This window comes from Microcaecilia unicolor, chromosome 2 (assembly GCF_901765095.1).
Source record: "Microcaecilia unicolor chromosome 2, aMicUni1.1, whole genome shotgun sequence".
Lineage (NCBI taxonomy): Eukaryota > Metazoa > Chordata > Amphibia > Gymnophiona > Siphonopidae > Microcaecilia > Microcaecilia unicolor.
The window spans coordinates 648,095,809-648,108,171 of NC_044032.1; the positions used below are offsets into that span (position 1 = coordinate 648,095,809).

General features: G+C 42.1%; 1 protein-coding gene across 1 annotated transcript in view; it reads right to left on the reverse strand.

Moving 5' to 3' along the window:
- Nucleotides 1–12,363, reverse strand: part of LOC115462239 (zinc finger protein 81-like) — a 130,822-nt gene that overhangs the window by 102,610 nt on the left and 15,849 nt on the right. The window contains exon 3 of the mRNA XM_030192250.1: nucleotides 7,300–7,539. Coding sequence (XP_030048110.1) covers nucleotides 7,300–7,539 — 240 coding nt within the window. The remainder of the gene's footprint in view (nucleotides 1–7,299; nucleotides 7,540–12,363) is intronic.

Sequence of the window (12,363 nt, forward strand, 5' to 3'; positions counted from 1 at the left end):
TCCGTTTCCGCATTCAATTCAAACTTCTCTTACTGACCTATAAGTGCATTCACTCTACCGCTCCCCAATACCTCTCCTCTTGTCTCTGCCTACGCCCCCCCCTCGGGTACTCCGTTCTGTGGATAAATCTCTCTTGTCTGTCCCCTTCTCCCATGGGCGTAGACTGGGGGGGGATCGAAAGGGGGCATTGCCCCCCCAACTCTTCTTACCGGAAGTCACGGGGCGCCACTCGTAAAAGCACCAAACAGGCAGCTCAACTCCGTCCTTCGCTTCCCTGCCCTCTCAGCGTCCCGCCTTCCTCTGATGTCATTTCTTTTCAGGCGGGCGGAACACTGAGAGGGCAGGGAAACGAAGGACGGAGTCGTGGTGCAGGTGCTTCCTGTTTGGTGCTTTTCCAGTTCAGAAACGAGTTTGCCGCTCTGCGCGCTGGTACCAAATACCATTGGAAGTTAGTGAGCCAGCCAGTCAAGAAAGGAAGAAAGAAGAGAAGGCGCCGCAAAATCATTTGGTAAATGAAAAATCTCAGTTTTCCCCGCTCCCCTGTGCAGCCAGCCGTCGCCGTTCACTTGAGTCAAAAAAAACAGCAAGCAAACCTGTGAGCTGCTGCTGCCTGCCTGCATCCACCACGTTGTAGACTACAGATGTCACTGCACTGGGCCTCAGTTCCTAATTACACAAGATACCCCTCCACACCACAGTCCACACATTTGTGATATGTTCAGAGTCTCTCCTCCCTTCACACTAGAGACTCTAGTCTCCACCGTCAGAACTCTGTCCCTCATCAGGAATGCTGGAACTTATAATCCTGCCATAAAACCCTCTACATTGGGTTTTAAATTTTGGAATCACAGACCACTTACTTAGCCTTTGACCAAATAATTTGATGTCTGGCTAAAAGTCAATCTTTTAAAATTGGTAGGGTTTGGAGGCATTCCATGGGTAGAGCTCACAGCCAGGTAACCATATAGGGGAGATATTCCAGTTAACTTTATGTAGTTATGTTGGCCACAGGTATAGCAGACCCAAGATATCTGAATAAAGTTATCCAGATATCTGTACTCTGCAGTATCCACTGTACATCTGGTGAAAGATATCCAAATAACTTTATCCAAATACCTTTAACCAAATATAGGCCCCCACAACATTTCTGAAGTAGTTGTGAATAATAATAATAATCCATTCACAGCAGTATAAAGTTCATCAGAAAATTCAACCATATCACATCAGTACAGGGGTTTCCTCTCACTAATTGGCATTGGGGCATCTCTGTTGCATCCTCATAGTTCCCACTGCCTATCCAGATAATGGCATTAAATATACATATATTTTAAGAACCAAGCCCAGTGTTTAAAAATACATGCTTGAAGCTTTGGATGAATATTGAGTTGTAAATTTATCATTGAAACATAGAAATATGATGGCAGATAAAGGCCAAATGGCCCAACCAGTCTGCCAATCCTCTGTAACCCGTAACTCCTCATTTTCCTAAGGGATCCCACATGCTTGTCCCATGCTTTTTAAAACTCAGACAGACCTCGTCTCCACATCCTTTACCGGGAGGCCATTCCACGCTTCCACCACCCTTTCTGTAAATTAATCCTTTCTTTGATGCCTCCTAAGCCTATTTCCTCTTAACTTCATCATATGCATCCACCACGTTATAGTTCTTTACTGTTGGAATGTTATTTAAGTGTCAACCATGGAATTGTATGAGTATGGTTTCTTTGTTTCATTTGGGGGGGGGGGGGGGGGGCAAAGGATGGGGTGGAGTATATTAGCTTATTCATCTGCATATATATATATGCAAATGAATATGCTAATATGGCGGAAGGAAGGAAGGGAAAAAGAGCTGGCTTTTTTTTGGGAATAACCATAATGAAAATGTATGAGATATCAAGCCAAGCTCTTTCTCCCTCTCTCTCCTTTTCCTTAACCCCTCACACGTGAAACACCATTTTAAGTGCACTCTTTCATCTTCGATGCACACCTCTTTCTCTCTAGTTCATCTTAACTGTCTGGTTGTAATCTCCGTTGGGAAGCCTAGTGTTTATAAAGATGATGGAATATCTTAAAATTAAATTTATATTGTTGTTACCACAGTGACATCAAAATTCATTTTTTTTTACTGGAGAGGAAGAGGGAGTGCTGGGTAAGAGGAAAGAAGGAAGGGAGGCAGAAAGAGCTTGGCTTGATATCTCATACATATTCATTATGGTTATTCCCAATAAAAGCTAGCTCTTTTTCCCTTCCTCCATATTAGCATATTCATTTGCATATATATATATGTTTAGTTACATTTGTACCCCGTGCTTTTCCACTTATGGCAGGCTCAATGCAGCTTACATATACAGGTACTTATTTGTACCTGGGGCAATGGAGGGTTAAGTGACTTGCCCAGTGTCACAAGGAGCTGCCTGTGCCTGAAGTGGGAATTGAACTCAGTTCCTCAGGACCAAAGTCCACCACCACTAGGCCACTCCTCCACTCCGTGTGTGTGTGTGTGTGTGTGTGTGTGTATGTATATATATATATATATATATATATACACACACAAATGAATATGCTAATATGCTCCGCCCCATCCTTTGCCCCCCCGCAAAGGAAACAGTCAAACTATGCCTATGCCTTCTCCTCTATTGCTAATTCCAGACTCTGTTCCTTTTATCTCGCTGCACCTCACGCCTGGAATAAACTTCCCGAGCCTGTACGTCTGGCCCCGTCTTTGGCCGTTTTCAAATCCAGGCTAAAATCCCACCTCTTTAACGCTGCTTTTGATTCCTAACCACTACTCGCTTGCCCTGTACCCTTTTATCCCCACCTCTTTAATTCCCTTTCCTCTTAGTTGTTCTGTCTGTTTGCCTGTCCTATTTAGATTGTGAGCTGTTTGAGCAGGGACTGTCTTTTCATGTATGGTGTACAGCGCTGCGTATGCCTTGTAGCGCTATAGAAGTGATAAGTAGTAGTAAATTCCTAACATTGCAGAGACAGTTTGCTCCTGGTACTTTCCTTATCTGCTTAGAATACAAGCTTAGACGCAGTGGTAATAATGAACAGAATAAATGTTAAAGTACATATCTCCATACAGGCTTACCTTAATGTAATTTATATAAGTAAAGCTAATATAATTCCTATATGTAACTCCCTGTCCAGAAGAGCTTATAATGTTACCATTTTTACAATGCTTAAAGTGCAATGAACTCCTGCACACTCTCTACTGAACTGCCACACAGTTTATACATACTGCTCCACGATCCTTGTTCTTAGGCATGTCTTGATGCCTTAAACTATGTGAGAGGCCTACATAATCCCTCTTTCAAATATTCTTAGTTGTTTGTCCAGGCCATTGGCCTGCTCTGACCTTCCTCGCTTACAGTAACCCCTTGTTTTTGAAACATGTATAACATCTTGAATATTGATTTATTGCAAGCCCAGTCAGATGGTGCTTCCCTCTGAAACATTTAAATGGTTTCCCTCCCATATGAGTTCTTTTGTGCTATTTCAATTGGACCTTCTTATTAAAACATTTATCACATACATAATATTTAAATGTTTTTTTTTCTTCAGTATGAGATTTTGTGAACTTTCTCCTTGGCCTACCTTCTGAAACATTTATCACATCAGTAACACTTATGGTTCTCTCCTGTATGAGTCGTTTTGTGGCATTCCAGGTTTACCTTGCTTCTGAAACATTTATCACCTTCTGAACATTTAAATGGTTTCTCTCCTGTATGAGTTCTTTCATACCGTTTCAGACTCCCTTTCAAGCTAAACGATTGATTACATTCTGAACATTGAAATGGTTTCTCTCCTGTATGAGTGCTTTCGTGGTTTTTCACCTCACCCTTGGTTCTGAACCATTTACCACATTCTGAACACTGAAATGGTTTCTCCCCTGTATGTGTTCTTTCATGCTGTTTCAGATGCTTTTTAAAGCTAAAGGGTCTATCACATTCTGAACATTGAAATGGTTTCTCTCCTGTATGAGTCACTTCATGAAGTTTCACCTCACCCTTGGTTCTGAACCATTTATCACATTCTGAACATTGAAATGGTTTTTCTCCTGTATGAGTCATGTGGTGAGTTTCCAGGTTCACCTTTCTTCTGAAACATTTATCACATTCTGAACATTGAAATGGTTTTTCTCCTGTATGAGTCATGTGGTGGGTTTGCAGCCTCACCTTACTTGTGAAACATTTATCACATTCTGAACATTGAAATGGTTTTTCTCCTGTATGAGTCATGTGGTGGGTTTGCAGGCTCACCTTACTTGTGAAACATTTATCACATTCTGAACATTGAAATGGTTTCTCTCCTGTATGACTCTTTTTATGTTTTTTCACCTCACCCTTGGTCCTGAACCATTTCTCACATTCTGAACATTGAAATGGTTTTTCTCCTGTATGAGTCATGTGGTGAGTTTCCAGGTTCACCTTTCTTCTGAAACATTTATCACATTCTGAACATTGAAATGGTTTCTCTCCTGTATGAGTCATGTGGTGGGTTTGCAGGCTCACCTTACTTGTGAAACATTTATCACATTCTGAACATTGAAATAGTTTCTCTCCTGTATGAGTCATGTGGTGGGTTTGCAGGCTCACCTTACTTGTGAAACATTTATCACATTCTGAACATTGAAATGGTTTCTCTCCTGTATGAGTCATGTGGTGGGTTTGCAGGCTCATCTTACTTGTGAAACATTTATCACATTCTGAACATTGAAATAGTTTCTCTCCTGTATGAGTCATTTCATGAAGTTTCACCTCACCTTTGGTTCTGAACCGTTTCTCACATTCTGAACATTGAAATGGTTTTTCTCCTGTATGAGTAATGTGGTGGGTTTGCAGGCTCACCTTACTTGTGAAACATTTATCACATTCTGAACATTGAAATGGTTTCTCTCCTGTATGAGTTCTTCCATGTTTTTTCACCTCACCTTTGGTTTTGAACCGTTTCTCACATTCTGAACATTGAAATGGTTTCTCTCCTGTATGAGTCATTTCATGAAGTTTCACCTCACCTTTGGTTCTGAACTGTTTCTCACATTCTGAACATTGAAATGGTTTCTCTCCTGTATGAGTCATTTCATGAAGTTTCACCTCACCTTTGGTTCTGAACTGTTTTCTCACATTCTGAACATTGAAATGGTTTCTCTCCTGTATGAGTCCTCTCATGAAGTTTCACCTCACCCTGGTTTTGAACCATTTATCACATTCTAAACACTGAAATGGTTTCTCTCCTGTTGAATTCTTTCATGCTGTTTCAGACTCCCTTTCACACTAAACGATTGATTACATTCTGAACATTTAAATGGTTTCTCTCCTGTATGAATTCTTTCATGCTGTGTCAGGTTGCTTTTAAAGCTAAAGGGTCTATCACATTCTGAACACTGAAATGGTTTCTCTCCTGTATGAATCCTTATGTGGTTTTTCAGCCAAGTCTTGGTTGAGAACCATTTCTCACATTGTGAACATTGAAATGGTTTCTCTCTTGTATGAGTTCTTCCATGCTGTTTCAGATGACTTTTACAGGTAAAGGATTTATCACATTCTGAACACTGAAACGGTTTTTCTCCTGTATGAGTTCTTTCATGACGTTTTAGCTCAGCCTTGGTTGACAACCATTTCTCACATTGTGAACATTGAAATGGTTTCTCTCTTGTATGAGTTCTTCCATGCTGTTTCAGATGACTTTTACAGGTAAAGGATTTATCACATTCTGAACATTGAAACAGTTTCTCTCCTTTATGAATCCTTATGTGGTTTTTCAGCCAAGTCCTGGTTGAGAACCATTTCTCACATTCTGAACATTGAAATGGGTTCTCTCCTGTATGAGTCATATGGTGGGTTTCCAAGTTCGCCTTGCTTGCGTAACATTTATCACATTCAGAACATTGAAATGGTTTCTCTCTTGTATGAGTTCTTCCATGCTGTTTCAGATTACCTTTATAGGTAAAGGATTTATCACATTCTGAACATTGAAACGTTTTCTCTCCTGTATGAATTCTTTCATGAAGTTTTAGCTCAGCCTTGGTTGAGAACCATTTCTCACAATCTGAACATTGAAATGGTTTCTCTCCTGTATGAGTTCTTTCATGACGTTTTACCTTACCCTTGGTTGAGAACCATTTCTCACAATCTGAACACTGAAATGGTTTTTCTCCTGTATGAGTTATTTCATGAAGTTTTAGTTCAAACTTGGTTGAGAACCGTTTCTCACATTCTGAACATTGAAATGGTTTCTCTCCTGTATGAGTTCTTCCATGCTGTTTCAGATTACTTGTACAGGTAAAGGATTTATCACATTCTGAACATTGAAACGGTTTCTCTCCTGTATGAATCCTCATGTGGTTTTTCAGCCAAGTTCTGGTTGAGAACCATTTCTCACATTCTGAACATTGAAAACGGTTTCTCTCCTGTATGAGTTCTTTCATGAAGTTTTAGTTCAGCCTTGGTTGAGAACCATTTCTCACATTCTGAACATTGAAACGTTTCTCTCCTGTATGAATTGTTCATGCCGTTTCAGATTACTTTTACAGGTAAGGATTTATCACATTCTGAACATTGAAACAGTTCTCTCCTGTATGAATCCTTATGTGGTTTTTCAGCACAGTCCTGGTTGAGAACCATGTCTCACATTCTGAGCATTGAAATGGTTTCTCTCTGTATGAGTTCTTCCATGCTGTTTCAGACTACTTTACTGGTAAAGGATTTATCACATTCTGAACATTGAAACGGTTTCTCTCCTGTATGAGTTCTTTCATGGTGTTTCAGATGACTTTTACAGGTAAAGGATTTATCACATTCTGACATTGAAACGGTTTCTCTCCTGTATGAGTTCTTTCATGAAGTTTTAGCTCAGCCTTGGTTGAGAACCATTTCTCACATTCTGAACATTGAAACGGTTTCTCTCCTGTATGAGTTGTTCCATGCCGTTTCAGATGACTTTTACAGGTAAAGGATTTATCACATTCTGAACATTGAAACGGTTTCTCTCCTGTATGAATCCTTATGTGGTTTTTCAGCCAAGTCCTGGTTGAGAACCATTTCTCACATTCTGAACATTGAAATGGGTTCTCTCCTGTATGAGTCATATGGTGGGTTTCCAAGTTCGCCTTGCTTGCGTAACATTTATCACATTCAGAACATTGAAATGGTTTTTCACAGTATCCAGATGGGTTAGTTTTATGCATACCTTGACAGTCATGAACTTCAGTCCTAAGCCCACTTATGTGGTGCTCAATAAAACTGGAGTCGGTAGTAAAGGTTTCCCAAACATCAGCCCTTTTAAAATCTCTCTCACCGTTGAGTCTTCCAGGTTGTTCAAGTGTTGGGAAAAAGCTACAGTTTCTCTTTTGTCTTTCAAATCTTTCTCCTTTCTGAACTGCTGCTTTCTCACCAGTTGGTATTATGCTACCGATACCTCCTTCACAGTCTGCTGAAGGATCTGTGCTGGCTCTGGAGGAGTCTTCATGTTTCCATTCCTCTTTCTGCTGCTCATCACACATTCTCACTCTTTCACTCTCATTCCCAAATCCATCATCTGTTGGATAAAATAGAAGAGTATGATCATTCATTTTACAGTTATGGGCAGGAACGAGGAGAATGTGCTCCTGCCCCACAAAATCCACTGGAGCACCCGGGATAGAGGTGGAACTGGGGGGGGGGGGGGGGGAATGAGAAAGGATGGAACACTGTCAGGAGAGCCCGGGAGGGGGGGGGGGGGGGAATTGAAATAATAATAATAATAAAAAAACTTATGTGGGTGCCAGCCCGATATTCAGCATTTCATGTCCTGTGTGAGCCAGCCGGCACCCGCATAACCCTGGGCTCCTCCTATATGCCTCCCCCACATAACCTCCCCTTATTTTGTGATCACAGGCAATATTCAGGGTACCAGTACTACCAACTGGTTTCTGAGAACGTCACCTTTTCCTCAGAACCTTGACCTTTTATAAGTGCGATAAGAAGTTCTAACAAGATTGGGCCCAATTGGGTCCCAGGAAATGCATCTTTTATGTGCCTTCTCAATAAAAATAAAATGACATTTTACAGAACCAACTTCTTTGAATTCTAAGCTAAGAGAAATTGTACATAAGTCTCTTGTAAGGAAAGGCCAAGAAGACCACTGACCATCTCTCACTTGTTGGTCTCACCTAACAATGAGATTTTGCCTGTGTAGCCCAATTACCCTGTGTTATTTTGATGCAAAATATTTATGTTTCGATCTTTTTTATTAGGTACATATACACACATGGCCATCTTAAAGCATATATACCATATTATCTAATACAGAGTATATTCATATTAACAGGAATTTTCTTTTTCGCCCCGCCCTTTCTTAACCAGTCCCCCCCCCTTTCCCTTCCTACCCTCTTACCCCCTAACCCTCCCCCCTTCTGCCCTAAGATTATCCTATTACAACTATAGACAATCAGAGAGAGAGAAAGAGACATATGCCAGTTCGACATGAAGTCCACACATCAACTATTCACCAGTCGGCTGCGCACTGCCGGGGTTAACGTGTTTAGAAATGGGTCCAACAGTTCTGCCAGGTCTCTCCTTTTATTGATGCAAATGTTTGTATATCCATTCTCTCCAGTCTCATTAGGTTAAGAGTTTGCAGCCTCCATTGTTGTATAGTGGGTTGTTTGTTAGTTATCCACTCCGCAAGGATGCATTGCTTAGCCACAACAACAGGCCCTTTGGGGGTTTAGATAAGAGTAAGAAATGTCCAAACAAAAGTCAGGCATCTATCTGCCACTTCGTCTTCCACAGACCTGAAACCTGCGTAATCAATGCAGTCCAAAATTTACATGTCCAAAGCATGTGCCCCAACGTGGCTCCCTCTTCACCACATTTAGGGCACATTCCCCACGGGGACACCCCCATATGGAATGCTCTCCGAGGAGGCACGTAGGCCCGCAGCACAATTTTATATTGTAATTCCCAGTGTGCTGAATATTTAGAGTACTTGCGGATTGACAAGGTGTGTTTTTTCAGTTGTTCTGAGGTTACTTCCGACACGAGTTCTTGTCTCCAAACTATCGCCAGCTGATCGAATCTCACCTCGGGGAGTTCATCCTTTATATGACGGTGGTAAAATGTCAGTGGGACTTTTGTTTGCGCTTCCAAAGTGTAAACATTGGATAATTCCACCTGTACATCTTCCGTCAGATCGGTCCAAGGTAAAGTACGGATGAAATGTTGTAGTTGGATATAGTGGAAGTAGTCAGCCTGTGGAATAGAGTATTCTCTTTGTAACTCTGAAAAGGACATGAGCCTTCCTTCAAGAGATACACAATCCCTTTCCTTTTCCAACGTTCGAAAGCTGGATAAAAACAACCCGGGGGAAATCGCGGGTTCCCAGCGACAGACAGGAAAGGGGTCACTTTAGAAGAAAACTGGTGTAATCTGCATATCCATTTCTATGTTGCTTTTGCCGAGGTCATGATTCCCGTGACCTTCAGTACATCTGGAATTCTCCCACCAGACGAATGCAGATAGTTACTAAAGTGAGTCTGTGGGAGGATCTGCATTTCTAGCTCTGTATTGGAGTAATGAGACCTGGCTCGGAACCAATCATTAATGTGTCTCATTCCACAAGCGGTTGTTATACTTTTCATATTAATTAGTCCCAGCCCTCCGTACTCTACTGGAGTGCACAGCGTCCTCAATGAGAGTCGTGCTCCTTTTCCTTTCCAACGGAAGCGTCGTAGCATTTTGTTCAAACTTCTCTCTTCTCTCTGTCTCAAGACTAATGGTAACACTTGGAAAATATATAGCCACTTTGGGACTATAAACATATTATACATCGCTATCCTACCTAATAAATTCAAAGGGAGAGACTCCCACCAGTGCAGTTGCTGTTGTGTACTCTGTAACAACTGAGATACATTCTGAGTGTATAAGTGTGCTAAGTTTGCGGGCAGTAGCACTCTCAGATATTTTACGCTTCCCTCAGCTAGCTTAAATGGGAGCCTTTTTAAGCTCTGTAGGTTTCCCTCTGTCGCCAGTGAGAGGGCCCATGATTTACTGTGATTCAGTAGAAACCCGGCCACCTGTTTGTATGCCTCAAAGAGTTCCAGAAGGGGTCCCAGTGAGCGGTAGATATTGACCACTATCACTAAGATGTCGTCTGCATAGGCTAATATTTTTAGATGGTGCCCCGCCACTCGCACCCCCTGCACCGCTGCTGCCTGTTGTAATTGGCGTAAAAAAGGTTCTAGAGAGAGTACAAACAGCAGCGGAGACAGGGAGCACCCTTGTCTCGTGCCACGCTGTATGCTGAATTCTGGTGTAAGGACCCCGTTCACCAAAATAGTAGCTCTTGGCTGGTTGTATAGTGCAGTGACCGCGTGCAAAAACCAACCGTCAAATCCCATATGCTTCAAGGTCTGAAAAAGAAAGACCCTGTCAAAGGCCTTCTCAGCATCTAAGCTTAATATCACACCGGGGTCCTTCTCCTCTTGACAGCGTGCCATGGCTATTAGGGCCTTCCTAACATTCAATGTTGCGTGTCTGTTTTTAACAAACCCAGCCTGGTCAGGTCCTATCAACCTGGGTAAAATTGGAGCTAGTCGGTCTGTCAAGATTTTTGCTATCAGCTTAGTATCAACGTTTAATAAAGAAATTGGCCTGTAAGATTCGGGCATCTCTTTAGGTTTTCCCTGCTTCGGTATTAACGTAATTGTCAATGTGTTTGCATAGAGGGGGAACGCACCTGTCTTTATGACATCTTCAAAGTAAAACAGCAGCGCACCTCTTGCTTCCGGGGGCATTAACTTATAGTACTCTCCGGAGAAGCCATCAGGCCCTGGAGCAGAGTGTAGTCTCAACTTCTTTATAGCAAATTGTATTTCTTTCATAGTTAGTGGACCGTTCAGTGTTTCTTTCTCTACTACTGTCAATTCAGGAAGTATGGCCTTCTTTAGATAGTCCTGGATTTCTTGTGTGGTGCCTACGGGCTCTCGCTTGTATACGGTGGCAAAATACGTGTGTAAAATCTTTGCAATACTGGTGGGTTTATTTGTTATCTGCCCTGTGTCATCTCTTAAAGAGTCTATTACTCTAGGGCCTCCCCATGTCTTTATGGCTCTGGTCAACATTCGTCCTGGTTTATTACCATATCTACTCAATTTATACTTCCTGTATACCAAAGAATGCGTCTCTTTCTCATGTAAGAGTGTGTTGAGTGATATTTGGATTGTTTTCAGATTTTCTAGTGTCTTTGCAGAGGGGTTGCGAGTGTATGCTCGTTTACCTTGGATTAAATCGCGTTCTAAATGTAATATCCTAATCGCTGCCCCTTTTTTCTTTAAGGAGACATAGGCGATTATTTGCCCTCTCAGTACTGCCTTCGAGGTAGACCAGAATAGCTGGGACTGGGTTTCATGTTCTACGTTGTTTATCTTAAATTCCGCCCATTTTTCCATGAGAAAATTCCGGAAGGCTAAATCTGTGTAAAGATAAGCCGGAAACCTCCATCCTGGCCCTCCCCGCTTATCTATGTCAGTTTCAATATCGACCCACACTGGAGTGTGGTCCAAAATTTCCTCCGGGCCAATTACCACTCGCTGTATCCTGTGAAACCAGACTCTAGTAATCAGTATATAATCTAATCTTGCTTGTGTCCCATGAGCCCGAGACCAGTGGGTAAAGTCTTTCTCTGTCGGGTGCAAGGCCCGCCAAGTGTCCACTAGGTCTAAGGTCTGCATCAGTGTGGTGAGAATTTTCTGTCTATAACCCTGATAGTGCATAGAGGCGGGATTTGTACAGTCTAGCTCGCTGTCTTTAATCAAATTAAGATCCCCTACTAGTAACAATGGGACCCCTTCTTGTTGGTGGCAGAGTTTAAGTATCGACTGATAGAATTTGGGGTCCTGATTGCTAGGTCCATATACTACCAATAGGTTGAACTCCATTCCCTGCAGCCAGATCTTTACTAACAAAAAGTGCCCACGTGCATCCTTGGCCATGACCTCTGCTTTATATGACAGCCCTTTCCTGAATAATATGGCCACCCCTCCTTTCCATCCCTGAGAGGGGCTGGCTAGTACTTCGCCCACCCATGTTCTCTGTAGTTTACTATGCTCAAGGTCAGAGAGACGTGTCTCCTGCAGACACGCAATGTCTGCACCGTGTCTACGTAGGGCCCTCAATATCTTGGCCCGTTTTACCGGGGACGTAATACCCCCTACGTTCCACGTTACAATTCGTGCGGGCATAGCTTAGGTCTTAGAAAAATGACTTGATCTGTTATTCGAATTATATCACATTTCTCCATTAGCTTACTGATGGGATGCCTCTTAACTTTCAGGTGCAATGTTTCTATAGTAATAATAAGTCGCGTTTGGACCTTCTCTAC